Raw genomic sequence first — 27,591 nt, forward strand, 5'->3', positions numbered from 1 at the left:
TCCCATTTATTTTTTTAAATTATCTATTCATGTCAGTGTGGGCATGTGCATATTTACTTTATATTTTTGGTTACAACCCAGGATTACTTTACTTTGTTGCCCAGACTGTTCCAACTTTGGCCATCGGCTCTTTCAGCTGGTGCCTGCATCACCTTGACACCCTCCTACCATTGTGGGTGTTTGTTTCCGAGCATTTCTGTACTTTCTGGTGCTACCAGACATTCCAGACTCATCATGTATATTTCTTGCCCTAATCCTACAAGTAGCCATTTCTCCAAGGAGCCCGGGTTCCTTTTATTGGAAAATATTAGAAACCAACATGAGGGCACTTAGATTGCACACCCACTTTTAAAGCCCTCGGTCCCAGGACTCATCCCTTGAGGAGGGATGAGAAGAGAGATGCTTCCCTCTGACTACACGTCAGAATTTCCTGTGAGACTTGTTGGGTTGTTTTAACTCTGAGCATCTTTATCTTCAGAGTCTCCCCGTGTGATTCTGCATGGCAGCCAGAAGACAGAATCACCCCCTAAGATGGCTGTGGCCATAGTCAGACGTGCCAGATTCTTACAGTCCGAATGACCACATTAACACGTCTGTGGACTCAGAGGGCCCTTCACCCAGCAGGAAGGAATATGTAGCTGTTTAGAATCTTCCGTTTCTCTCTTGGTCAGATGCAATTCTGTAAGCTGCACAAATGTCTGAGAGCAAAGGAGCCCTTACCAGCCTACCTGGGATTTCAGGTTGATAATACTTCCCAGGACCCTGCTGAGCTCTCTCTAGTGGTGTCCAGTTTCCAGTGAAACGCTGGGAATGGTTCATGCAAGTCTGGGGTAAAAGACAAAAATAAACACCAATGAAATATTTATTAAAGGAAAACTTTAATCAGAAATTGAGTTGCAGATTTAAAACCTGTCCATAAAAATGTGCTGAATAAATGTGATAAATAAAAATAAATTTGAATAGGGGGGTAGATTTTAAAATTTCACTGAAATCTTCATGGATAAAGTTCTGTGATATCTGGGATTTGCTTCAAAATAATCTGATGGTGGGAGAGAGGGAATAGATATAAATGAAAGAAATTGATAATTTTTAAAACTAGATGATAGGTACACAGGGGTTTATTACACTGTTCTGTGTACTTCTGAATATGTTTGAAATTTTCCACAATAAAACGTTTTTAAAAATCTGTAAGTAAGGGGGCCTGGGGGCTCAGTCGGTTGTGCATCCGACTCTTGAGTTCAGCTCAGGTCATGACCCCATGCTTAGCACGGAGCCTGCTTATGATTCTCTCTCTCTCCCTCTCTCCCTCTCTCCCTCTCTCCCTCTCTCCCTCTCTTCCTCTCTTCCTCTCTCCCTCTCTCCCTCTCCCTCTCTCCCTCTCCCTCTCTCTCTCTCTCCCTCTCTCTCCCTCTGCTCCTCTCCCCTACTCTCTCTCTCTAAAATAAAAAGTAAAATCTATAAGTAAAAATCTTAGAAATGAAGTATTTAGTGAATTTGTCACCACATAGCCTTGACCATCTTGCTAAAGTCAACACCTCTGTGACCTCAGAAATATGCTTAATATCCCTTCAGATCCAAATATCATCTGAACAGCATAATTACAACTCAGTAAAAAACATTCTACAAGCATTACAACTATTCATTTTTTCAATAAATGACTTACTGAGCATACTGTGTTCGTGCATTGGGCTAGGCTCCGGGGCCACACGGTGAACATGGCATGTTCCTTGCTCACAAATGGTCCACATTCCCTGGCAAGAGACACTGAGCCATCAGGCAGTTGGGTTGACGGAGCCCTGGTCTAGGGGGTGGACCTAGAGCTCCAAGAAGGGACATCGTCCAAAGCGGTCATATACATGGTAGGTGAAAAAGCAGTTCCACAATTTCTAAAAATGTTAGCTCTGTGTTGAACTTTATCTGAAGCACTGATTTATTCACGTCCGTATTAGAACATACTTGGTTTTAACATGCTTATTTGATTACGACCATATGTCAAACATGGGTCAACTCTTCATAGTTTCTTTTCCTTATTAAATTAATTGTTATGCAGGAGAAGACTTCATGAATATGTAATTTAAAAATATAGCCCTAGCATTAATGTTTAGAACGCCGTCTCTGACAGACATAGACAATGTGCTGGGGTTGTAGGAAATTGCACTAATATTTACTAGTGCTGGTGCCAGCAATTTACATATCTCGTCATTTAATTCTTATGCCAGTCCTCTGAGGGAATCTTGTTACCTCCATTTTAATAATGAGGAAACCTAGGTTCAGAGGAGCCAATTAACTTGGCCCAAGAGATAAGGCCAAAACTTGAACCCAAATATATCTCTCAAATCCATGCTTTTTTCATTATACATCACTGTTTCTTCTGTACCTGTCGTCTTCAAACCATTTTTGCAGCGTACCCTCAAACAGAAATGTGAAGAAATGACGTCCCTCTGTCATTAAAGAAGTGTCCCCCCAGACGGTTATTCTGAATTCTCCCCATATTTGCCACCCTGAAAGTTTTTACACTTGGAGCAGTGAGCCAGCTAGATTAGGGCGGGGGAAAGACACGACTTTCTTTTGCAAAATGGTGGGGGGCTGTGGTGAGGGGGTGTGGGGAAAGAGCTTCCTTCCGCCCCGTGCACAGCACTCGGCAGGTCGGGAGGCCCAGGGGCGCCTGCGGGAGCTGGAGATCTGCCTGACTCAAGCTGAGGGGGCAGACCCCCGCTTGCTGCACTGTCCTCCCCACTTCCACTCCGTTCAGCCGATAATGCGGACAGTTTCACATTGAGGTAGTCTTTCTTCTCCAACACAAATTAAATACATACCTCTCTCTAGTTTAAATAGGAAAACACTCAGACCCAAACTGCAAGATTTTAAATACAATAGTGAGATCCAGAATCACAGAACTTAAGCTTAATCCAGTATTTACCCTCCTAGAGGACTAAACGGAAAGCACAGCTTTAGAAGAGAGAAACATTCTGTTAAAACAGCAATAAAATTCCACATCCTAAAGACAGAGAAATGACAAAAAACGTACCCTCCTTGATTGAGAATAAGAAATAAAACTCTAACTTCAGAATTACAAATCAGAAGGTTAGACTGATACCTCTCTAAGACTTGAAGGGAAAACAGTGACTATGAAAGCAAAGAAGTTGCATATATCCACAAAATGACCCTGGACTTAGATTTTTTAAAAGAAAAAAACAATCCTCAAATTGCCTCCTATGCCGCTTTCTTTCTGACATCTCTACATACCACTAATCTTCGCTTGTTATTAAAGACATAATGCTGCTAAAGAGACCATCCTGCCTCACACATTTGTGTGTGAAGATGCCATTCCTGAATCTTGAAATGCTTCCAGATCACAAGTACATAAATACTTCATCTTAAGAACACTCAGCATGCATTTTAACATGGGACTTACAAGATACACCAGCTATCATAAATCAGTTCCATCCTTTCTGTCTGATCCATTTGCCTTTGTTAATTTTTTCATGTGACATACAAATCATCCCCACAAGTTTCCCAATATGGAAAACATTGCACTTCTAGACTTTATGACCCCTATACCATTTGGGGCTGTATCTAGATGTGGGTATACTATCAGAAGATTCTACTTAACACTGAATTTGGTGTATTCCATATAGTAGGCATTCCATAAATACTTATTGTTTGGTTCAGCTCTCCCCAACATATCGTGTGCACTCATTAAGAACACTGACAAAGCTTTTTAAGTAAACTGATTAAGAAAGTTTAAAATATTTGCTCTATGTGAAATAGAGAATAGATTCTTTATGATCTCACTTACATGTTAAACCTGAAAAAAACAAACTTACAGAGAACAGAGTGGTGGTTGCCAGAGGCAGGGGTGAAGGTGGTCAAAAGGTAAAAATTTCCAGTTATAAGATTAATAAGTTCTGGGGATGTAATATACCACATGGGGACTAAAGATAACAATACCATATCATATACTTGAAAGTTACCAAGAGAGGAATAGATCCTAAAAGTTCTCATCACAAGAAAAAAATTTTGTACCTATACCAGTTGATGGATGTTAACTAAACATTGTGGTAATCATTTCACAACCTATATACATATCAAATCATGTTGTACGCCTGAAACTAATACAATGTTATATGTCAGTTATGTCTCAATAAAACTGGGGGTGATGGAATACTTGGATAGATAGAGGAGCATAGTAAAAGTCTGAATAACACTACTTTTACGTAAGCTTTGTCTGTAAGGTTGAAGCAACCGACCTACTATTTGAGGTATTTCTGTGGTGTGAGCATCGGCCTGCCCAACATTCATTTCTCCAAGGAAGGCATTCGAGGTGTTCTTCCTGGAGGGGGCTGGGGGGCTCCAGTGGCTCGGTGGTGACTCTTCTAAAAGCAGTCCATGTTTTTTGAAGCACTGTGGTTTGGAGAAGCAGATTGAGCATAACTTGCCAGCTTTTCTTCAGCTGATCACTCCCTCCTCTCCTCCAAGAATGACGATTGCACTGAGGACCTTGAACTTATCAACACCAAACTCTTACCGGTTAAGTCAACATATTTTGACACCATGTTCAATTTGCACACATTTCAGGAACGTTTCCTACATCTGTCTATTGAGAATGAACACTAGCCTCATAGAAGAGTCCATAGCAAGTGAGTTTCTAACATGGCCTCTCCTCTTTTTCATTTTAAAAATTTATTTCTTTAGGTTAACTTATAGAAAAAGAAGGCCTGGGCACCGGGGTGGCTCAGTTGGTTAAGCATCCAACTCTTGGTTTCAGCTCAGGTCATGATCTCTTGGTTTGTGAGTTCGAGCCCCAGGATGGGCTACTCACTGATAGCACAGAGCCTGCTTGGGATTCTCTCTCTCTCTCCCTCTTTCTCTGCCCCTCCCCCACTTGTGTGTGTGTTCATGCTCTCTCTCTCTCTCTCTCTCAAAATAAATAAGCTTTAAACAAAGAAAAAGAAAAAGGCAGCCTCCCAAAGAACTCAGTCCAAGTCCCATTGCTCTCATCCATCTGGCCAAATTTCAGAAAGGTCCAGCTTGTACTGAAGAACATGTAGACTCCTCCCAACACTCTTGACCTTGTGAATTGGTCTTTGTCATCTTACATTGCATGGCAATCCACACCACCCTGCCCCTGAGGACCTCAACTTGTTGGGGAGTGGACTTTGGTCTTTGCCGTGGCACTTTTCTGCCCTTCCTGAAGCTTCATGAACACACTAAGTTTCCAATAGCTAATTGTAGTCAAACCTCATAAAGGTTTGTTTAAAAGAGAGAAAGCAACTGCTGTATTATAAAGGATAGAATTACGTCTTCCATAGAAGATGCTGAGATGTGCGGTTTTCCTCAGCACAACTTGAGCAGTCCATCAGGGGCTGTGTTTTCTGTGCCCGGGTTCCCTTTGATTTGTCCCTGGAGGATAAACGTGGAGATGGCTTTCCTGAAAGTTGTCGCTTACTTCGGTGCCTAGAAAATCACCAAACCCCAGATTCGCCAGCAGCCTTACAAAGGCTCTTACATTTTTCTGGGAGCCAGTTCTAGTTTGTCATTTTCTGAAAGAGAGGTTCATGTTTAGGCAGGAATTTTTTGGTGGGGGTTGGGGACTAGAACACACTCCAGGGTAGAAGGAGAGGGAAGGGCCGCCCAGAAGCCGGTCTTTCCTTGTGGCGTCCTATTTGTTCAGCCTTCGTTTTTGTCAGTCCTTGCACAAACAGACTGAATACCTGGATTATTCCCTCATCTGGACTCAAATACTCATACATTACATACCCTTTCTCACTAATCAGCCTGACACATTCCTTTGTTGGTAAATGGTTCCAAAACAAACACTGTCAGTGTACCTAATTAGCAGGTTTGCGGGCTGTGCTCACAGTCCTGTTACATCCTGTTCAACAATAGAGAACAATAGCCCTGGCGAGGTCGGGCTTACAGGGAGGGAACCGCTCCCCCCAACGCATATACACTTTTTTAATGATATTTCCTTTCTGTGGCTTTTCTTGGGAAGCAGCCACTTGGTGAGTACTGTGATGAGGTGTGGGATTCTTGCAACAGCTACAGGAAGTTTGGACTCCTCTTCGTAGGCACCTTTGCTTAGGAGCCATTAGTTTCCATCTGCTTATTGTTCTTCTCTCTGGTACTGGAGAGGAGCGCAGTGAGGAACTTTCTCCACGTCCTCTAACACTGACGAGAGAGGACAAGATCCCTGCCTGTGTTCTAGAATCATAAATGAACAGAGATGGAAAGGACTGTGGAGAACATCTGGATATTTTAGGGGTAGAAAATCTGAAGCCCAGGGAGCTCGCAGGTTTTATGAGGGGCAGAAGCCGAGGAGCAACTTACCAAGATGGAATTCTGCTCTGCGGCTACATGACTGCCAGCTCTTAAATGCCTTTATTGTATCAATGAAGGTTTTCCTTGATTAAAAAAACAAAACAAAAACAAAACAAAAAAATAAATTAAAAAAACTTGAACGCAATGCTAGTTTTTTTTGGCTTTTAAACTTCGGTCAAAGAGTAACTTGGCAAATAACATCTCACCTTGGCCTGGTGGCTCCTATATTCACATGTCAAAATGTTTCAGAATGTCTGCTAACACAGACGAGACTTTTGTGAAACGCTCAGGGCTGACCTGACCCTGTATGCCATTAAGCCACTTTATAAATACAGTGCACTTATAAACACAGCCCTCGCTGGTGCGGCTGCCATTGTATTTTGAAACCATTTGGTCCCTTGAATAGATGGCTGTCATCTCTACCTCGACGCATTTCTTACCAAGCTTCTCGTTAGGTGTCTGGTTAATACTGTGTCGTCATCTTATCTCTAAGCATTTCAGACAACTCAATTTTTTGTTGATTGGAGGGAGTAAAGTTCAGCATTGTTTAATTCATGTTGTAACTTTCTGACTATAAAACTGATACGCATTACAAAACATTTGAAAAGTACACAAAAGTATAAAGAGGAAAATTCTCCATACATATGTCTGTATGTTTACTTTTTAATAAAATATGTATATATATGGTTTTATTATTTTACTTTTTAATTCTTTTAAGTTTATTTTTGAGAGAGAGAGACAGATAGCAAATGGGGGAGGGCCAGAGAGAGGGAGACACAGAATCCAAAGCAGGCTCCACACTCTGAGCTGTCAGCACAGAGCCTGACACAGGGCTCGAACTCGTGAAACGCAAGATCATTACCTGAGCCAGAGTCAGAGGCATAACCGACTGAACTACCCAGGCACCCTTAGAATATATGGTTTTATACCCAGCTTTTTATCACATTATATCAGAACCAAGAAAATAGTTTATCTATAAACTTTTATTGATGGCTACTTTAACAGGAAAAAAAAAATAATTGGTTCTAAAATCATTAAGATCCATTTAAAAAGTAGAGGCAGACTAATCCACAGAAAAATCTCTGCAGTACGAATACAGAAGTCTAGATGTCATCCCTAACTTGGCCACTAATTTGCTGTGTGACCTTTGACAAGCCACCTCCCACCCCCAGATTTACCTACAAGGTATATGGCATTGTTTTAACCCTGTATTGACAAAGAAGTTAGAACTTTATTTCATTCTGCTCCTTTGCTTAGCATTTGCAGTAGTCTGTTTAATAGTTTGTCACAATGTTTTCAGTGAAGTTGACTATTTTTGATACAATTTACCCAAAGGGATTAAGATATAAATTCAAATTGTGATTCAGTCCACCATTTTGAAATAATGTCAGCTCCATGAGGAAATGGACTTTCCTATTTTGCTCACTGCTCAGTTTTCTGCATCTAGAACAGCACATAGTAAATGCTCAATGAATAATCCACGAATAAAGAGTTTGCTTTTAGTTTTTCAAATCTGTGCTTTTTCACATACTTTATTTTATTTTAAATAACCTTTAAACTAATTTCAAGGAAATTGTCTACTTACATGTAGACATTGCCAAGATATATGACTTTATTGAGTGATAGCTAGCATTCTCTCATATGTTAGGAATAGATATAGTTTTCTGGCCCAATGAAAACTTTCGTGTCAAAAACTTGAGTTTTGCTAAACTACTCAGTTTAATTTTCAAAACATGTTTTCAGTCATGTTTCAGTGTGTTTTTTCCTTCCCAATGGGACTGTAAATAAGTAACCTGAATACACAATAGGAAAGAGAGGAGTGTTTACCTTTCCATACAAAAAATGTTGATTCTTCAGCCTGAGCAGTATGTTCTGAAATGAACTGTCTTATGCTTTAGAATTACAAAAAGGTACAATAGTAACTTGATTTCATCAGCATATGTTTTTGATATTTTGAGACTTTTCTTGCCTCACTAATTATGGGAACACAGATAGCAAGATGTTATAAACGCTATCTTTTAAAAATCCTTTTTTGTTTTTATTTCAGCATCTAACGTATACTATCACCTTCGTTATAAACCCCTTCAGTATTCTGAATATTAAACCACTCAGTGGTGCATCAGGAAACATCCTCATTTGCTGTCTGTAGCTATCATTAATAATCATCTGTTCAGTTCCTAATGCTTCCAGAACACTTAGAGTAGAGATAAAGACAGTCTATAGATAGATGTTCATTCTCTACAGAGGTCGCCGCTTGGACTGAATTAGATCTATAAAGCATAGGACTTGGTATAGAGTCAGAGGAGCTTAGCAGTTATCTGCCCGTCACTCCCGCCCCCTGATACACGCACCTTTCCTACCCCACCTTCCCCAGGGAGGATGGCATCCCCGCCTAACACCACACCCACAGCTAGTAGGAGATGCAGGCGATTGAATTCCAGTATAGTCCCCTTTTTGCCTCTCCTTGTCACAGCACCAGCCTGAAATCTGAGGGAATGCACAAGCTGTCCAGAGGAGGGCAAAAGATTATATCACCTACCCTTAACTAGTCTCACTTCTGGTGATAGTTGGTGTAGGGTGGCCGGGGAGAGGTTCTCAACAAAAGTATAATGGGAAGGATCTTATAAATTTTTGATGAGGAAAGAAGATCACGTTAAAAAAGTAGTAATTCATGTGAAAAACAGAAATGTGGGAATTTCCTTTTATAGAACTGGTAACATAACAGACTAATTTCAAGCCCTGAGCGAGTGGCTGATTCAAAAACTGCATTGGAAACATTGGAAGCCACTCACTGGAGCTGACTGGACTTCAACTGAAAGATCTAGTTTGGCCTTGAGAGGTGGGAAGCTGAAGCATGTTAAAGCTGTTCTCTGAGAGAAGTTAACACTTTTTTTCTAGAAAGAATCCTTGATGGTGGAGAGAAAGGCAATTTAAATTAAAAGACTTAGCTGGAAAGCAGGTTCCATCAACGACTTGAAAGAAAAATGTCAGAATTGAGAATGAAAAGAGATAAGCAAATTTTCCGTGGGGGCAGGATGGCCAGGTAGGGTGGAATAGGCGCTAGTGAGGCCTGAAGGAACATCAGGGGGAACATGGTTTTCATACAGTGCTTCAAAGAGGCACCAGCCAAGGGACTTGGGGACAGCAATCACATGAATGTCAAAGCAGCAAGCAAGATGACTTTTCCCTTCCTCCAGCTTCCCTGAGAATGTAGTTAAGGTACACTGTTTAAAAGAGAGAGACCGGGGCGCCTGGGTGGCTCAGTCGGTTAAGCGGCCGACTTCGGCTCAGGTCATGATCTCGCGGTCCGTGAGTTCGAGCCCCGCGTCGGGCTCTGTGCTGACAGCTCGGAGCCTGGAGCTTGTTTCAGATTCTGTGTCTCCCTCTCTCTGACCCTCCCCCGTTCATGCTCTGTCTCTCTCTGTCTCAAAAATAAATAAACGTTAAAAAAAAAAAAAAAATTTAAAAGAGAGAGACCTAATCAGGGGAACCTTAATATTTAGAAAGTACCTAAAAGCAAGCTGTACTTAACCCTTCTCCACACCTAAACACACCCAAAATTTTCATACTTCCATTGTTCTCCCTGAGGGGTCTAGAGAGCTTGCCCAGGCCACCACTCAGAAAACCAAAAGAGAAAAGGCTTATTAGCACAGCACTTTACTAACCAGACCTAAGCTAAAGGCTCCCATTGGCTTCCCCCAGTGACTGTATTATACACTAGACTGTAGCCTTCTCTACCCTATTCCTGTCTTACAAATATACATGTTGAAGGACAAAATTTTCAATGACTTCGAGGTGTCTTACATGTCTATTGCTTGCATACTTAGCATAACTACTTCTATTAGTGTGATTATCAGTTCTATTCAGCCTTTACTAATATGCAGAGTAAAAACAAAAGTTCTGAATAACGTTCTCACTGGATGAAAGAGACTGCTAAAACATGCGTTCTTATTCACACCTTCCTGTGTTCAATGATAATGTATACCATGTTTTAAGCATTTTTGCAATATTTTTCCAAGATAATACATCCTCTGTTCATGCAAAGTAGGATACTTTGGGGCGCCTGAGTAGCTCGGTCGGTAAAGCCTCCGACTTCAGTTCAGTTCAGGATCTCATGGTTCATGGGTCTGAGCCCCACATTGGTCTCTGTGCTGACAGCTCAGAGCCTGGAGCCTGCTTCGGATTCTGCGTCCCCTCTCTCTCTGCCCCGCCCCCACTCGTGCTCTGTCTCTCTCTCAAATATAAAAATTTAAAAAAATTTTTTAAAGTAGGATAATTTTAATTACTAAAAGTGTACACATTACTAAACAGTTGTATTGTTTCCTGATTTTATAAACATGTAAACAATAAGTCTATTAGTTTAACTTATCAAATTTACATAATACTTTTACTACTATATAAAGATGAAAAAAAATCCGAGATATTCAAAAAGTCAAATATCTAAAGCCAGGATTAGTCCTTGACCACCTAAGATGTTTACACAGGTGCATTTCATTTTAGATAAACCTCATAAATTATACTATAAATTTGTAAATTAGTTGATTGTATACATTTCAAAAATTTTTTTTATTTAACATTAAGATAAGCAGCTGTAAACTTTCCTAATATATTCAGTATAGAATTTGACCTCTAAAGTTGTTTACATGAAGGGAGACTGTTTTCGCTAGATATAAAAATGTATTATAAAATATACAGTACAGTGCTGGCATAGGAACAGACAGATCAATGGAACATGATTTCAGAACGTATGCAAATAGACCCAAGTAATATGGGAATTTAGTACATGATAAAGATGCACAGCAAATTAGCAAAACAAAAGATGGAAATTTCCATAAAAGAAACTGGGAACTAGACAGCCATTTGGAGAAAGAAAAGGAATGCTGGATTTGATCATACTCTTTACATCAAGATAAATTCCAGATGGATCAAACATTTTAATGTAAAAATAAAACCCATAAAGTACTAGAAGAAAATATAGGTGAATATTTTTGTAATCTTAAGTGTGGAAGGTCTTTCTAAGCTTGACACAAACCCAGAAGCCCTGGAAGCAATATGCTTTTAAATATATTTTTAAAAAGTTAGGACCCCTGGGTGGCTCAATTGGTTAGGCATCTGACACGCGATTTTGGCTCAGGTCATGATCTTGGTTTTGTGAGTTCCAGCCCTGCATCAGGCTCTGCGCTGTCAGATTCTCCCCCTCTCTCTGCCCCTCCCTTGCTCGTGCTCTCTCTCAAAAATAAATTATAAATAAACTTTAAAAAAATAAATAAGTATATTTTTTAAAAGTTAAATGCTTAAGGTTCTCTAAAGACAAATGTAAACAGGAAACCGGGAGAAATATTTTCAACACATTTAACAAAGTGTTCATTAATTTCCTGAATATAAAAAATCTTTAAAACGCAGTAAGTAAAAGTCATTAGACAATGGGCAAAGGACAGGAACTAATTTACTGAAAAAATATGCAAATGGCCAATATCTGAACAGCTTAGTGTCACTTCCAATTAAAGAAAGTAAAATGAGGTTCTTACCTATCAGCTATGAGAAAGTATTAATAGATATGAAATGTAAGGCCCAATATAAAAACATTAATTAATACCACTTTTTATTTTCATTTTGCAAAGTCCGTATTTTTGTTCTAAATATTTACAACAGTCCTGTCTAACATATTAGACAGCCCTGCTGCCTTTGGAAACAGTTGGCCTAAAGCGGCAGTTCTCAAACTTTTATATTCATCAGAATACTCTGGAGGGCTTGTTAAAACACAGATTGCCAGGTCCCACCCTAGAATTTATGATTCAGTAACTCTGGAGTGGCACCCAATAATTTGCATTTCTAACAAATTATCTGGTGATGCTGGTTTGGCTGGCCCAGGGACCACACTTTGAAAACCACTGGCCTAGAACGAACACATCGAGTATTAGAAAATTATGTGATATCATCTTGTTAAGAGAATTGTACTGGTAAGAGGAGGCAAATTAGGGGAAGTCTAAAGTAATGACGTAACACTGGGTCTTTCACCTGAATGTCTTTCTCCTTCTAAGTTTATATCACTAACCTATTCCCAAGCAAGCAGTCATCTTCACAAATCTAGATATGGTTTACCTTCTAAACTTTTTTGCATTTTTCTACTATATCCCTCCTTAAAAATGTCTTTTATTTTGGCCCCCTTAGGAATCTTAGTACTTTGAGGAACTGAAATGTAATATGAAATAGAAATAGAAATAAATAGACATAAATCCCGTTCAGAGTCTTAGATACATATTATCCTTATAAATTATTATTTCTTTTAAAGAGGCTTACTTCAAAACCTTGACAGTTAAATTTTACACTTTTACATTAAAGAGGTAGACTGGGGACTCAATGGAAGTCCATATGTAAGCTAAGTTTTTCTGTCTTAAATCTACATTAGCCAAATATTATTATATTCACTGCCTTTGTCTTAGATGTAACAAGACATTTCTAAACATTTCTTGGGTTCTTAGGTGTGTTGAACTACTTTAGCAACTTTTATAGAAAGCCATTGCTCTTCTTTATGGTTCTCTAATGGCTACAATTATAATATAGTCTAGCTTTTTCTGGAAATCAGAAAATTCTGAAATCTTCCTGCAGTTTCTTTACTTTCTCTAATATTAAATGAGATTCTCCTAAAGTAACCCCAAGAAGAGATGGACCTTTGTTTGTTAAGAATTATATTGACTGCCAGGTGAACCATTAAAAAAAACCCTGAGGAGCGCCTGGGTGGCTCAGTCGGTTGGGCATCCGACTTCAGCTCAGGCCATGATCTCACAGTCCATGAGTTCGAGCCCCACGTCGGGCTCTGTGCTGACAGTTCAGAGCCTGGAGCCTGCATCGGATTCTGTGTCTCCCTCTCTCTCTGCTCCTCCCCTGCTCACGCTCTGTGTCTCTCTATCTCAAAAATAACTAAAAACATTAAAAAAAATTAATAATAATAAAAAAACCCCTGAGAAGTGTCAGAAACACTAGTGTTTCTCTATCCCCAAGTAACTATTTCACTCAGGTCAAACCTATTAAGATTTCATACACGTACACAGAGTATGGCTGAGGTCTGTCACCATCCACAAATTAGCAAGAAGCATTTATTAAGCATTGGCACTAAAGATAATGTGATTTACTGTTCCCAATAGGATAGCAAAATTAACAAATGAATTAATTAACCCTTGTTTACATTCTATTTCAAAGCCAAGATTTTAAGTAAAGCTTTTGTCAAAGGTATTAACTGAGCTTGGTTTACAAACTCCAAGTGCAAGACTTGTGAAAGCCAAATGCTTTGTGGTCTGCAATCAGGGAAAAACTCTTCCTTAATTAACTCTGGGGATTAAAAGGTAAATAAAAAGATCTCTGCAGGCATACCAATTGTTCTTCCCATGATCTGAGTCTTAGCAGGTATTTGGGGGTGTGCTGAGTAATTGAAAGGGACACGTGGCTGATAGCAGGGGAAGGAGAGCCAGAGTTCATGTTAGAAGACTGGCGTCAAGTCCAGAGTTGATCACACACTTACCCACCTGGGACCAGAGAAGCCACCACCTACTTTATTTTATTATCTCATTTCATTTTATCTATTTACTGACTGACTGGCCTATTACCAATGGGAAAACAAATAGTACCTGGCTCGGAATCATATTACAAGGATAATTTCTATAAAAACAGGGGCAAAAGGCCATACAGATGTTGCCTAATTTAAATGTCCAATATTGATCTGGCTGTATGTGCATTTACCATTCAGAGCTATTGGAATAGCTTTACAAACTAGCACATATACACCTAATCTGCCGGACATCTGGCCAAAGGAGGTAGAACTTTTCCAGTCTCATACAATTCCAATCAAACCATATGGATACCTTTTTGTCCCCATCTCCCTACCCCTAACCAACAGACACATGCGCGCGCACGCACGCACACACACACACACACACACATTGAATAATCCCAGATGTAGTCCATTTCTAGTTCTGCATGGAGCCACAACAGTTCTGTAAGCCAACATTTCCAGACCTTTTGCCCTCTTCCTCCCCATCCCACCAGCTTCCCCTGGAGTAGGGGAGAGAGGCATCTGAAGCGTGTGGATTTCTAGTAATCCTGGCTCAATGCTTCACTGGAAGTGGTGCTCCAGGCAGAGGCTGTGAAACTTGGACTGCCCCCAGCCATCAGCACTAACCATAACCTGTTTCTTATTGAAATTGCCTGTAACATGTCTTTATTTTAATCCTCCTATTACCCCACAAAAGAAAGAATCTGTTAGATTGTTTAAATCCCGTTTAACTCATTTTACCTTAGAATGTTTGCTAACATGTTCTGTGTATTCTTCTAAACAGCATACATACATATATACATACAGGGAGTACAAACCTAGCACATATGTATACATATGCAGACATACACCTTACGTGATTTTCCACTTAAGCAAATTATAAATGATTGGCTTATATTCATTTACTTACACGAGAACAGAAGAAAACACCAACCCCAAACATTAAAATAACCAGGCACCAATAACTACCTCCCTTAGCTAAGAGATTTAAATAATCATCTCGGTTTCTTGGAAAAACCAATAATAACTAGTGGCTCTGTGGGGCGCCTTACATAGTAGCCATACAGCAAACCGCACTCGCATGCCTGATAACGTGCACTTATTTCGGCACCCCACCCTGTTCGTTGTGGGCTCGGCAGAGTGGAAATCAGCCAGAGCACTGCCCCGCTCTGCAGGCCTGTCCTTTCACTTGTCAGAGATCCAGCCAAACTCAAGCCTGGATTTCAATCCTAATGAAATATCTGAGGTCATTGCCTGAGCCAAAAATAAAAATGCAGCAGGAGAAGAATCCGACATGGACAGAGCAGAAGCATTTCAGTGACCTCAACTTGGGGCAGGGGCCTTTAGCAGCTTCCCGTGGCCCGCCCGCATGCAGCTAGAATCTGGAAGACACAGACAGAGCCGTCGAGCCTGTCTCTAATTGGTCTCACATCATCAGCATTCCAGAACAGGAAACTATCTACAGCCAGGAATTCTTGCCTCTTTGCCATAATATTTGAGAAGCAAACCTTTTCCCCTGCACATATTTAATTCTGTTAGTTTGCAGCAGGTTAGCTTTCTTGGTTTTGATACTCGAATGAGAACACTGTGTCTGTGGCTATCAGATTTCCAGGGTATGAACCTCTCCCTCACTTGCCTAGGTCAATAAGCTAATTTTTAGGCCAAAGACCATTCATAAAATGTATAGCATCTCATTCGATGATGCCTTTACTAAGACATAGAATGAGATCTGCTGGTGGAGCTATGCCCCTGCCTCCAGCCCTAGGAAGGGGACCAGTTTTCCAGGGCACACGTGGACAGTTAATGGCACTGCCCCGAGAGCTTCCAAAGAAGCCAAACTAGAGTTCCTTCCTCCTTATCCCACATCATATGGTATGTCCAATGCTCACTCACATGCATACAGTTCACTCCACTGTGGCTGTCCCAGGGGTCAAAACGCAAAAATACTTGCACATCGGATGAGAAATGACTGCCGCCTCTAGCCAGCCCCCACACCGCCCCCAAAATAAAAACCCCACCACACTGAACCATTCTGGCTTTTTCTTTGGGAGAGAGGGTGTTGATGACGGTTGGGAAAGTACTTAGAAAGGAATCCTTAATGTTTAATTGAAATGTTCTGAGATAGAGGCAGAGTCAGCTCCTTTTGGCCAAACTCCTGAAAATCAGAGCTGTATGTGTACTCGTCTATAAGCTATTTCATGGTTTCATTTATCAATGCAAATAAATAAAATTTAAAGTAATGCTCTCACTTTTTTTATTAAAAAAAAAAAACTTTCTTACGTTTATTTTATTATTGAGAGACAAAGTGAGACAGAGCATGAGCATGGGAGGGACAGACAGAGGAGGAGACACAGAATCCCAAGCAGACTCCAGGCTCTGAGCTGTCAGCACAGAGCCCGACACGGGGCTCGAACCCACCAACTGTGAGACCATGACCTGTGCGGAAGTCAGACTCCCAACTGACTGAGCCACCCAGGTGCCCCGGAATGCTCTTCACTTTAAGGATCCTCTCATTCAGTCCCAGCTTGTCAGTTTGAGATTTTCCAAGGAGTGGCCAGCAAGGCTGTGTTCCCACTCATCCATCCACAGACCTTGGGTCAAGAAAGTGTGGAAAGAGAAAGATAAAAGCCAGAGAGGCCTTTACCCCTCCTGCACAAAATCTGCAAGTTGGAAGGAACCTTAGATAATCCAGCCTCCCCTTTAACTTCCATGGAGAGCGAGAGGTTCAGGGATGAAGTAACTTACCCAAGATCACAATGACCATGGGGCCAACCTGGGCCAGGAAGTCCGGGCTCCTCATTCTAGCTGAGCCCTCCTCTCTTCAGTAAGTGGCCTCGTTAATATTTTCTGGTCTCTCTTTCATTGTAGAAGTTGCTGAAACGTAACTGCTTCACAGTTACACAAAAGCAGTTTCTTTTGTGGGGCCAATGCAGAAGTGTTCAGTTTAGATTTGCTACATGGCCTACATAGGGCATGAAGAAGCAGAGAACACCACAGAGAAACAGCCCAGATGTTCTTGGCACGGAGCAAATAAATACGACTGGGGGCCAACCCACCAAGGTGGCTTTTGGGGAAGACTAAAAAAATCAGAGTGAGTAGATAGAAAGTTAAGGGTTACTAAGCAGTACACAGAATTGTGTCATGGGTATTAACTTCTTAAATGCTGTTCTGAATTAATTTTTAAAACCATGGGATGGTTAATGCTAGTGAATTTCAGCTTTGTTAACCAAATGATGTATTAAAAATATATATTTGTGAAAACGAAATGAATAAGTAACACTATGCTGGACCATACTGGTTGGTGTGAGTATAAGCCAGCAGTTGGCACTTGCATGGGGAGGGTACAGTTTAAGCATCCCCTGGATACTCCCTCTATGATGCCTTCTCCAGATGAATTAGGTCAATGGTTCGCAGCTGGGATGAGCTCCCTGCCCCTCCCAGGGGACGTTTGGACTTCGGGCAGCATCTAGAGACACTGTCAGTTGTCACAACTTGGGGAGAGGGATTGCTACCAGCATCCAGTGGGTTGAGGCCAGGGATGCTGTTGAGCACCGTGCGGTGCACTGGGCAGCCCCCTCCAACAACAAACAGCTGTCTGGCCCCAAACATCAATAGTGCCGAGGTTGAGATCCCTGGATTCAGGGAAGCAGTGGACGTTTTCAGGAAAAACCCACTGGATGGCTTTGGTCAATAGCAGCTATGTCTCCCTGGGGTTGCATTCCCTGTGACGCTGGAAAGGAGGACATAGGTCTTTGTTCTCCGTGATGTACAGCAACAACCAGAAAGCCATGAAGCTGCTGATGGCTGGGAGCAGGTAACTCAGAAATGACGATGAAACTGGCCGGCTTTCATTTGGTTTATCACTCAGGGACACGGAAGGATGGGTCTCTTTCATTATCTGCTGCAATTTTGCACACGGATGATTACATTGATAGATTTACCTTATGTGCAAGATGTGTTCCTGAGAAGTTGTCTGTTAAGTCATATTTGAAATACAGTCGGGAAATTCAGGAAACACCAAGGAGTCAGTGAATTCTTTTAAAGTGAAAGGTCCTTTTAAATAAAGTGCTATTCTCAAAGAAGAGCAAGCCTATATATTGCGTTGTTTAATGTAAGTATTTCTCCTGCACATTTTTCTTATAGAGCTCCATAACTTTTACGTAAGAAACTGTTTCTCTTCCTCCTTCCTTTTCCTGACCTTATTCTTCTCACTTAAAAGCAAATCAGGGGGAAAGTTAACAATAGGCTGTCTGAATTTGGGAAGGTCATTGACCAGTCTGTCCATTATACTGTTCCAAAGATGACTGCTGGGTTACAAATGGTTAGAAAATAGGACTTGGTTACATTCTGAAATCATTAATTTTTATCTCAGACTTTTTTTCTGTTACTGACCTTTGGCTGGAAAGAGCAGGTGTACTCAGCCCCTCCATCACCCCATGGGTGTCTGCTGCACTGGAAATACCCAAGAAGACTCACCCCTCTTCACTTAAGTGGGGTGTGGGGGTGCCGGTATCAGCAGAGATAAGGGGGTGGTACTGAAGGAACCCAGCGGTTTTCCCCTTATCAATCACTGCCCTAGGGCAACATCCCTAGGTGTATAAATCACTAACTCAGCAGGGCAAAGGGGGCAGGAAGGAGGAAATTTATTTGATAAGGCTACCATTAGTGTCACTTCAGTGATAGGAGGGTATGGAGGTGTGACCCAGTGAGGACAAAGACACTGCCACTGGGGAAGAGCTGACCCAGACAAGAGGCACTAGGAGACCTGGGTCCAACCTTCATCCCACTGGAAACAGGGAGGAGCCAAGGGCAGGGAGATGCTAGAGATGATTCTACCGGGTCGAGCATCCTGACCAGTGTGGCTCCAACGTCAAGAAAGCAGGTCCTAGAGTCACCACGAAAGGTGGTGTCACACTCACCTGCTCTTTAGAGCACTTGCCATTGGAATATCCTTCCGTATACATTCACCCATTTCTGTTCCACAGAACTCTGTGAGTAGAAAGGAAAATGAGGAAACCAGAGCAGTGACTTGCCCAAGATCGCTCAAAGAAAAGGTTGTGATTTGAGCACAAGTCTTCTGATTGGAAGCCTTGCATCTCCCTCTAGGATGGCACATTCCCCCCACTCAGATGACGAGGCCTCGGTATGAGCTGTGGCTGGGCTGTCAGGAGTCCTGGATTCTAGTCTCAACTCCGTCTTTAACTCACTGTGTCCTCATGAGACAATCACTAGCCCTCTTAGAATCTCGGTTTTCTTATCTGTGGCATGAGGGGGTTGATCAAGATGTCCTCACGTCACCGTCACCGCGCGTGTTGTAGGTGCGGTCAGATTGAAATGAAGACTCTCAGGAAGGCAGCAGCAGCAGTCTTGGCTGTATTTTTGAGCACCTACCACATGCCAGGAACTGTGCTAAATGCTTTATTACCTCATTTCAGCTTCACAACACTTCTACGAGGTGCATGTTAATGGAAACTCTACTTAGCAGATAAGGAAACCGAAGTTCAGAGAGGTGAAGTGACTTGCTCAAGGTCATTGTCTTAGTCGGCTCAGGCTGTCATACAAAATACCACAGACTGGCTGGCTTAAACAACAGATATGTATTTCTCACAGTTCTGGAAGCCTGGAGTCCCAGATCCAGATCCAGCAGGGCGTGGTTTCCGATGAGAGCTCCCTTCCTGGCTCGCAGATGGCCACCTTCTTGCTGCCTTCCTCACACTGCCTTTCCTCTGGGTACACACAGTGGGGGAGAAAGAGAGAGAGCTCTCTGGCGTCTCTTCTTACAAGGACACGAATCCTATCAGATCAGGGCCCACCCTTATGACCTCATGTAACCTTGATTTCTTCCTGAAGACGCTATCTCCAAATGTGGTGACGCTGCGGGTTAGAGCTTCATCATAGGAATTCGGTCAGGGTGGTGGCGGGGAGGAGGTGCTGCACAATTCAGTCCATACAGCCAGAAAGTGATGTGAAGGTGGAATTTGAAGTCAAGCCATGTCACTCCTAGCCACCCCTGTGTTTTACTTGCCCAGAGAGCGGAGCTCGGGCAGAGACTGCCGCTACTGAGAGGTCCTGTCTTTTGGTCTCTGAGCAGCAGAGGAGTCTCCCGGGTATGAGGGTGGGTGGGTGGGTCCTTTCACCAAACTTTCTCAATGTGGACTGGTCCTGGGGCTAAGTCAGCGGCAGGCTAGGAAAGGGTGCCCCAAAGACCATCCTATGCCCAGGACTGAAGCCCAAGATACTAGAGAAAAAACAAAAGCAGCACAAACTGAGCCTTGAGGGCTGTTTCCTTCATAGTCCTCTTCGAACCTGGTCCAGTGCTGGGCCCCGCATGGACTGTTGCTGGTTGGACAGAACCACTCGGGCCCGATGCCCTGGGCTCCTGAGATGAGGGAGCCGTTGCTTGTCAGGGCTGTGTGGAAGGGTGGGCTCTGAATCCACACTGGCAAGCCACCTCCTGGAGCAGCTACAGTTGTGCTTGACAGTTACTCATTATTAAAGACTTTGCAGGAAAAACAAGTCATTTGGACTCCTGTGCAGGCTTCCACTAAGCCAAACAACAAACTAGTCATCCACCTGGAATGCCTCCCCTCTATAAATTACAATATCTGCATGTTGCCTTCAAAAAATACCCTCTTCTCCACTCTCTCGTGCTTTACTGTCCCCACTTGTGTTATAAAGATGGGCTTACAAAGGTGGGGGGGGGGGTCCCTGATTTTTAAAAAACTCAGAAGGACGGACAATAGACCAAAGGATATCATTCAGAAAAGTGTCGTTTGACCTTTCCAGACTGTCGGATGAAGGCAGGGAGTCAAGGAGAACCACGCAGCCCACGTTAGCAGAAGTGGACAGCACCGTTTTCACGGCTAAAACGCCGGGGCCGTCACTGGTATTCAGAGCACAGCATTCTCGTTCTCTGTCACTTCACCCCAGAGTTACTACCCACACTGCTGGCCCAGGGATAGGAAACTAACACACAGAGCTTCTAGAACTCTGTCCACTGTCACCACGATCACACAGTTGCTAGTTGACTGCTGACCCCCCTCCGCTGTGAGCCATAAGCCTCGCCCCAGTTAGTTCTAATCAGAAAAAAAAAAAATTCTTTTTTCAAGGGAAATTCAACCTTGAGCATCTTGGAAAAGGGAAGAGCCCATTTCTGTGAGTCATCTCTCTCCCCGGTGGCGGGGCTAACCCGGAGTGAATGTACTCTGAGCTGCACAGAGGACTGGACTTCAGCTATTTGTGTCTTTCTCATCTCAGCCTGGTTCATCATCTCCCACGTTCGGCTTTTGCAGGTGTGAAAGCTGTGGAGCCGTTTTCCATTCTGAATGCAAAGAAAAGTCCGTCCCCTGCCCGAGGTGCGTCCGCCGAGAGCTGCAGAAGAAGCAGAAGTCTTTCTGGCGGAGGCTGAACGTGGACGAGAGCCTGGAGGAGGCCTGCAACATGTTTGAGCTGTCCTACCAGAACACCTGACTCAGCAGGGGCCCGAGGACAGGGACTGACCTCTCACCGATCCATCAGCCCGGCGGCCTCCTGACCAGCCAGTTAGGTCCCTTTGGAGGAAGAGTATGTCTCATCTTCAGCTAGATATAGATATATATTTACATACATATACACACATACCTAGATGTCCCGTATGTATGTTCTGTGTAAATCGCCGTCCAAAAGGTCCATGAAGCCTCTGTGGCTCAAAGAAAATACCAGTAGCTGAATTACACTTAGCCATGAATTTCAGCAGCTTGCTCCCAAGCAAAACCCTGGTTCTCACCCGATGCTTTCTATAGTCCAGATTTTTTTTTTTCTTGTTTTGTTTTGTTTTGTCGTTTGGCTCTCGGGGGCCATCTTGTTATGCGGGACACAGGAGGAAGCGTTTCCTACAGAAGCACAGAACTTCGGGTTGCGTTTGTGTTATTTATTTTGAGCCTTCACAGAGGATGTGGTGACCGAGGCAAGCCCTCGCCATCGCCCGTGTCACAAGAAAATCTTCAGAACACGGGGATAGATGACTCCGGGTCACCTCAGTTTCTGCCGTGCAGGTGGGGATCACCTCAGCTGAGCCGAGTGGCCCAGAAATGAGGAGTGTGAGCTCCCTCTGACAGAAAGCACGCACCCCTACTTTATGAGGAGAGCTCCTTCTGGTTTTGAAGTTAATCTCAGGGGTTTTTTTCCTGAGGAAAAAAGAAAAAAGAGACCTCTGCGACCAATAGCTGCTTGTTGTCGGTCTGTTTGCTGGTTCGAAGCCCAGCGCCACCTAAGGGTGCGACGCCCCAGCTTATTTGGTTGAAAACAGCTTTCTGAAGGGCAGTTTTCCCAGGGCTTCGTGGGGAATATTTATGATTTTTTTTTAATGGTGCGGGCCTGAGGAAATTTCCTACGATTGTGGTCAAACACATCGGTGTCTAGACTGTGGATATTGTACGTACATTCTGTGAGGTGGCGTTCAGTTTCTTTTCACAGAATCTTAGGTAGGCACGTCCTTCCTATTTATTTGAAATGCTTTATTTGTCATTGTTCTCCATTGCACTTTCACTTTGGCCTGTCAGTTTAACCACATCTGCTTTCACACTTTTCAAATTGTTTACAAAATCAAAGTAACATGGGACTTCAAAACACCAACCGTAGACTATTAAGAAAACACCAAACTTATGAATACAATTAATGAACTAAATGTAATAGTATTGTTTAAATAGATACACACACACACACACACACACACACACACACACACATAATTGCCACCTTGAAACAAAAACGCTAAAATCATATCCTAGGAATAGGAAATGTAATGAATCGCTTCACCACTTAGCAGAGCCGTGGCCCCCACCGCCATGCCATGTGGGAGCCAGTAGAATAGTCGTGACCAAAATGTCAGGTAGGCCGGCACTGGAAATCATGGCTCCATTCTCTCCACCATAATCTTCCCAGAGCAGAAAGATACACTGATAATGAAGCAATTTTCAACAGGCCATAGGAGACGATTCTGTATGTTTCCCCTGAGCAGATGCCTCCAAGGCCCTCATAGTTGGGTAGTTTCACCGCTGTTGGGATCTGAAGAATCAGTGGCTCACAAAGTATAGGATACATTTCACCCCATTACTGCTTCGCCCCCACACCTTGCTCCCTCCAGATCCTAACTCTTGATACCTCTGTCCATGTAGAGGCGTGACATTCCAGACTGACTTTTGTGCAGACTGCTGGATGCAAACATTTCACCTCTCAACCCATGCCAGTTCCTTTGGCCCCGGACCATACATTTCAACTTAATAGCTTGCCACCACACATGCATGTATTTTCTGACTGCAACAGCTGTAACCAAGGGCATAAAAACTTGTTAAAAGGCCAAGACCCCATTCACGAGACACCTTCCGGTGCCTTTTACTCTTGGAAAAAACAGGTTGACTTTCCCCCACCCCAACTCCAGTTATAGAGAACATTGCACACAAAAGATAAAGGGTGGAAAATCTCAAACAAGCACTTGGCAAACAGGCAAACAAATTTGATCCTCTCCTCCTTTTTCTTCCCCTTCGTGAAATACAGTATTTATATTTTCCAGCCTCAGAGAAGATAGCAGAACATGATCTTTCACAAGAGAATTATAGACCTGCTTATTATAAAACAGATGTGCTCCGATGGCAAAGTGCCTTTTCCCCTCCGCCCCCAGCTCCCCATCGCCGTAGTTTGCTTCTGCCTTCGCTGTAATTAATGTATCTGTGATCCCGCCTGTCAGCGAGGCCATCCCCAACACAGTGCGTTGGGAGACCTGAAGTGCAGGCCCCCTTGCCCCCTCCAGCATGTTTGCTCTCTGTACAGAATTTCCTGTCCCACCTCACAGGCACCTAGCGTCAGACCTGCTGAGAGGGAGAGATTCTGGACCCCTGTTCCAAAGGCCTTTGTTTTCACGGGTGCCCATTTAGAGGTCCTTGCTAAATACTGGCATTCCCTGGGTACTCCAAAGGAGACCTTTCCACCCACATCATTTTCTGCTTATTTTCAAAAGGGGAGAGAAAAAACCAAACCGTAGATGTGCTGGATCCTTCAGCTACCCAGAAGCGGAACAGCATCCCAGCTGCTTGTTTTCTCTCCTTTTCTGTGTCCCTGACGGCCTGGTCGGTGCTGCCTGCCAGTCTACACAGCAGTCCACCACCATCACCAAAATCTGATAGGACAGAATGGAGCCAGCTTAGGAATTGGGTCTGTCATGAAAGTTCAAAATTGCTGTTTTCCAGCCCAGAAACGCCTTAGAGCATATGAACGCCCTTACTGTTTTCAACCCAAACAAATGACTCGGTACACTGTTAGGTAATTGTTCCACTGCTCAGGAACTGTTGAAACAAAAGCAGATCTGTGGATTACCACCTTCTTCAGAACCAAGCTAATACCTGCTTTCCCTCCTGTTCCCGTTCTCATCCCATATTAAATATCTCACACATAAAACACACGAGAAAGCGGCCAATTAATCTCCTAGAGCCGGCGGCTGACTCCAGGGAAACTCTTTTCACTTGAAAGGCCCATTCCCTGGTGTATCACTTGAGGAAATCCCTCCTAACAGTGCCAGAAACTCATGTGTGAGACAGTCCAACCCTGGTAAAATGTTGGCATCTAATCCTGCAGTAGAGAAGCCAGTTCCCAAAATAGAGCCCAGTTGTACCGCTGCAGGAAGGCCACAAAGTACTTTAAAAGCAGTCAACTGGAATCGAGTCGTGTTCTTTCCAGGGCTGATTTTCCCCAAAGTTGAAAGCCTCTTTATATGAAAACCATGTAAAGTCTCATCATCCCCCTTCGCCCCACTGCCTTTTCAGGGTACTTGTGTTCCAGCCATTTTCATATATGTAGTAATAAAACGTGGTATTTTTAGGAGCTTTAATACTTGATTAGCTGAGAGGGTAATCGCTTTTCGATTCTACTAGACTAGGCCTCCACCAAAAAAACAAAAACAAAACAACAAAAAAAGGGAATATGATTAGTGTTTGGGATTTGTGGTTTCCAGCTAACTCAGTGGTACTTCGGACTCCTGCAAAGGGACAGTGCCATGATCTCCTTTGGGCTGCAGTGAGAACCTCGGTGTTTACATCACTCGAGCAGCCCTACACAGCCTTTGCTTAAACTAAGCGAGTCCACTTGGATGAGATCTGACCTCTGGTTTTGTCTCTGCGTGTGTAGACACTGCATACTGACACTGGACAGTTTCTTCCTGTGCCTCCTTGAAAAGGCTTGGCTTCCAGACCTGTGGGTTTGTTCTCTATCTACTGGCCAAAAAAACGGCATGTGTAAATTACCGTATCAGGGTAGGACCGGATGCCACACCGAACACTTCTGCAAAAAGAGGCATTACCTGAGGAAGCCAAGATATATTTTGTTCCTAATTTAGGGTAAAGCCAATGCTGCTGTTCGTAAGTTTGGGCAGAATTCTTCATCTCCACTGCTCTGCTGCACTTTATTGAAATAACTGGATTAGGAAGTAACTCTTCAACTCTTGATTCTAACACTGTCTAGAGTCAATTCAGAAGTTATTTTATTTTATTTTTTTACTTCTCCCACTAAAGAGAGATGCATACAGTTTTCCCCCTTATTTTTTGAATTTTCTGTCTCAATACTTTTCTTAACTCTTAAAATAATGTCATAAAGTTAGAGAATTGGGGGCAGAACTGACAGAAATGAACACTCTCTCCTTGGCATGAATTGAGTCTGTAGAGGTACTGTCTTCCTTCCCTTGGTTCTTGTTAGCAACTGAGCATTGCTGTATTGTGTACTGTGGCCCATTCTCCTGACCCCGAGTCTAGTAGAACCCACTGCTCTAGGTTGAGCCCAGGACGGGTGATAAGCCCTGCTCAGTTAATTTAAGCAGACAAGTGTTGATTTCTATCATGGGGGCAGTTAAGTCCTAGCGCCCAGCACTTCCTGATGGTAGACAATTCTAATTTCATTGTATTCAGACCCTCTGACTTGAGGGGTTCTCTTTAGTATGTCTTCGTGGATGCATGCCAAGGTAAAGTCTCAGTCACTGTTGAACTCTAGGTAAAAGTCGAAAGCGTGGAACGTCCTCCTCGGCACCCCCGTAGTTGTCAGGGGCTTTATTTCACATGGGTTCCTGACGATCATGTGATGTGGCACGCTCCTCATCAAGTGGCCTTCGATGTGGTGGAAGCCAGGGTTAAGCACAAGGGAAGGGACAACTGCTGTTGGGGTTCGGTTCCTCCCTGGAAAGAGAAGCCATCTTGTCAGAAAGGCGTGACACGAAGCCACAGTGGTTGCCTAGGGGAGAAGACTCAGGCACATAAAGCAGCTCGTAGCATGGTGGAGACTCCTTTCTCCCGGCCGTAGTGCTGCAGACCAGCCTCTCTCCCCAGCCCTTGATCTTCCTCGCCCCAGTCCTGAGCCGGGGCCAGCGTCAGGCCTCATGGCTGTAACCCGGCCGGCAGACCACTGGAGCGGGTGCTCCTTCTCCATGCTGGTCTTGCCATCCGCCTTTCCCGGCAGGAGTGCCTTACAGCACTGCCTAGTGCTTCTGTCTCCTCTGTGGACCCACCTGAAGCCTGCAGGGCCCTGCACCTCAATCTGGATCACTTTGCTTCCTCTCTGCCGGCCACTCCATTTTACAAACGTGCTGGCGACCTGCATATTCCACACGCATGTCAGGCCTTTCGCCTTTGTTTAACCTGGTGCCTTCACCTCACGAGCAAAGGATTCCTGTCGGGAAGACATCGTTAACGCAGAAGGGTAGAAACATGGGCTTCTTAGCTCCGTCAACACTTTTACCATGAAATACAAAAGACACGACTGCGTCATGGTTGAACTTCGTTTTATGCTGGTTCGGGTTTTGGGTTTTGGTTTTTGATCACTCTTGTTATTTGTTTCTTTGCTTGCTTTCATTAACCAAACTCAGGGGAATGTCACCATGTCACCAAGGCAAATGAGGAGAGATTATCCAGACTTGAATCTGTAGAGTCGGTGAGCTTAGCCTTCTTCAGGCTAAAAAAAGTATACCTAAACAATTTTCTTTTCGTTTACCGTATAAAGGTTTTCCTTTTTGCGTCACCACCTGTTTCCCAGGTAGGAGTTGGAAGTCTCTTGAACACATTGTGATGAAAATGTTTCCGTGTGGCACGGGCAGTCCACTGAGTCCAATTCGGCTTTTGCTGCTGGAGGCCTAGGTTCTGATTTTGGTCACCTACCAGAATCTTCTTTTGAATAGCCAGAAGCCCACCGAAGAAGACTGGGGGGTGGGGGGGGGGGGAATCTTCTTTAATGAATAGTAAAAGGAGGGAAAATGCTTCGTTTGCAAACGAAGAGCATGGAACATGGCGGTCGGTGCACAAGACTTCCACTCGACTTGTTCTCCTGCTCCTGGGTCAGATCCGTGTCGTCCTCCCTTCTTTCCACTCATGCATGACAGAACCCACTAAAATTCTGGGCTTGGGCAATTATATCACCCTGTGTTGAACTATTTGAAATAACAAATGTGCTATACATGCTATTTCTGTTTTCTGGAGTTTGTTGCCTTTCGTTTGGGCATAACTTATCCATATTTTTGTTTATATAATTTTTAAATATCAGTAACCATAATAATATAAAGCAAAGCTGTATTGTTGACAAGAGCCCTAGTTTTTATGGTCATCTGTCGTATAATTTAAGTGCACCAGTTCCTAATGTACAAAGTCATCTCTCTCTCAATAAACGATTCAGAAAATACTTTCTGTTCTCATAACAACTTCATTAAAACACTG

At 43.2% G+C, this 27,591-nt stretch overlaps 1 protein-coding gene and 1 long non-coding RNA gene across 11 annotated transcripts in view; one reads left to right on the forward strand and one right to left on the reverse strand.

Annotated features, from left to right (window-relative positions):
• PLEKHM3 (pleckstrin homology domain containing M3) overlaps positions 1–27,532 on the forward strand; it is a 196,748-nt gene extending 169,216 nt beyond the window's left edge. For 5 of the 7 annotated variants that reach the window (XM_060623244.3, XM_060623243.3, XM_060623245.3 and 2 more), the window contains one exon: positions 21,163–27,532. In XM_060623244.3, the coding sequence (XP_060479227.1) occupies positions 21,163–21,340 (178 nt within the window). In that variant the 3' untranslated portion in view covers positions 21,341–27,532. Of the gene's footprint in view, positions 1–478; positions 14,783–21,162 lie in introns of those variants that run through there. The other 2 variants (XM_060623248.3, XM_060623254.3) reach the window with 2 other exon arrangements.
• LOC132671875 (uncharacterized) overlaps positions 1–27,591 on the reverse strand; it is a 62,833-nt gene that overhangs the window by 20,120 nt on the left and 15,122 nt on the right. For all 4 annotated transcript variants that reach the window (XR_013557193.1, XR_013557195.1, XR_013557192.1 and 1 more), the window contains exons 2-3: positions 1,664–1,751; positions 729–825 (exon numbers count right to left, since the gene is read on the reverse strand). This is a non-coding gene — a long non-coding RNA (uncharacterized LOC132671875). The remainder of the gene's footprint in view (positions 1–728; positions 826–1,663; positions 1,752–27,591) is intronic.

This window comes from Panthera onca, chromosome C1 (genome assembly GCF_046562875.1).
Source record: "Panthera onca isolate mPanOnc1 chromosome C1, mPanOnc1 haplotype 2, whole genome shotgun sequence".
Classification (NCBI taxonomy): domain Eukaryota; kingdom Metazoa; phylum Chordata; class Mammalia; order Carnivora; family Felidae; genus Panthera; species Panthera onca.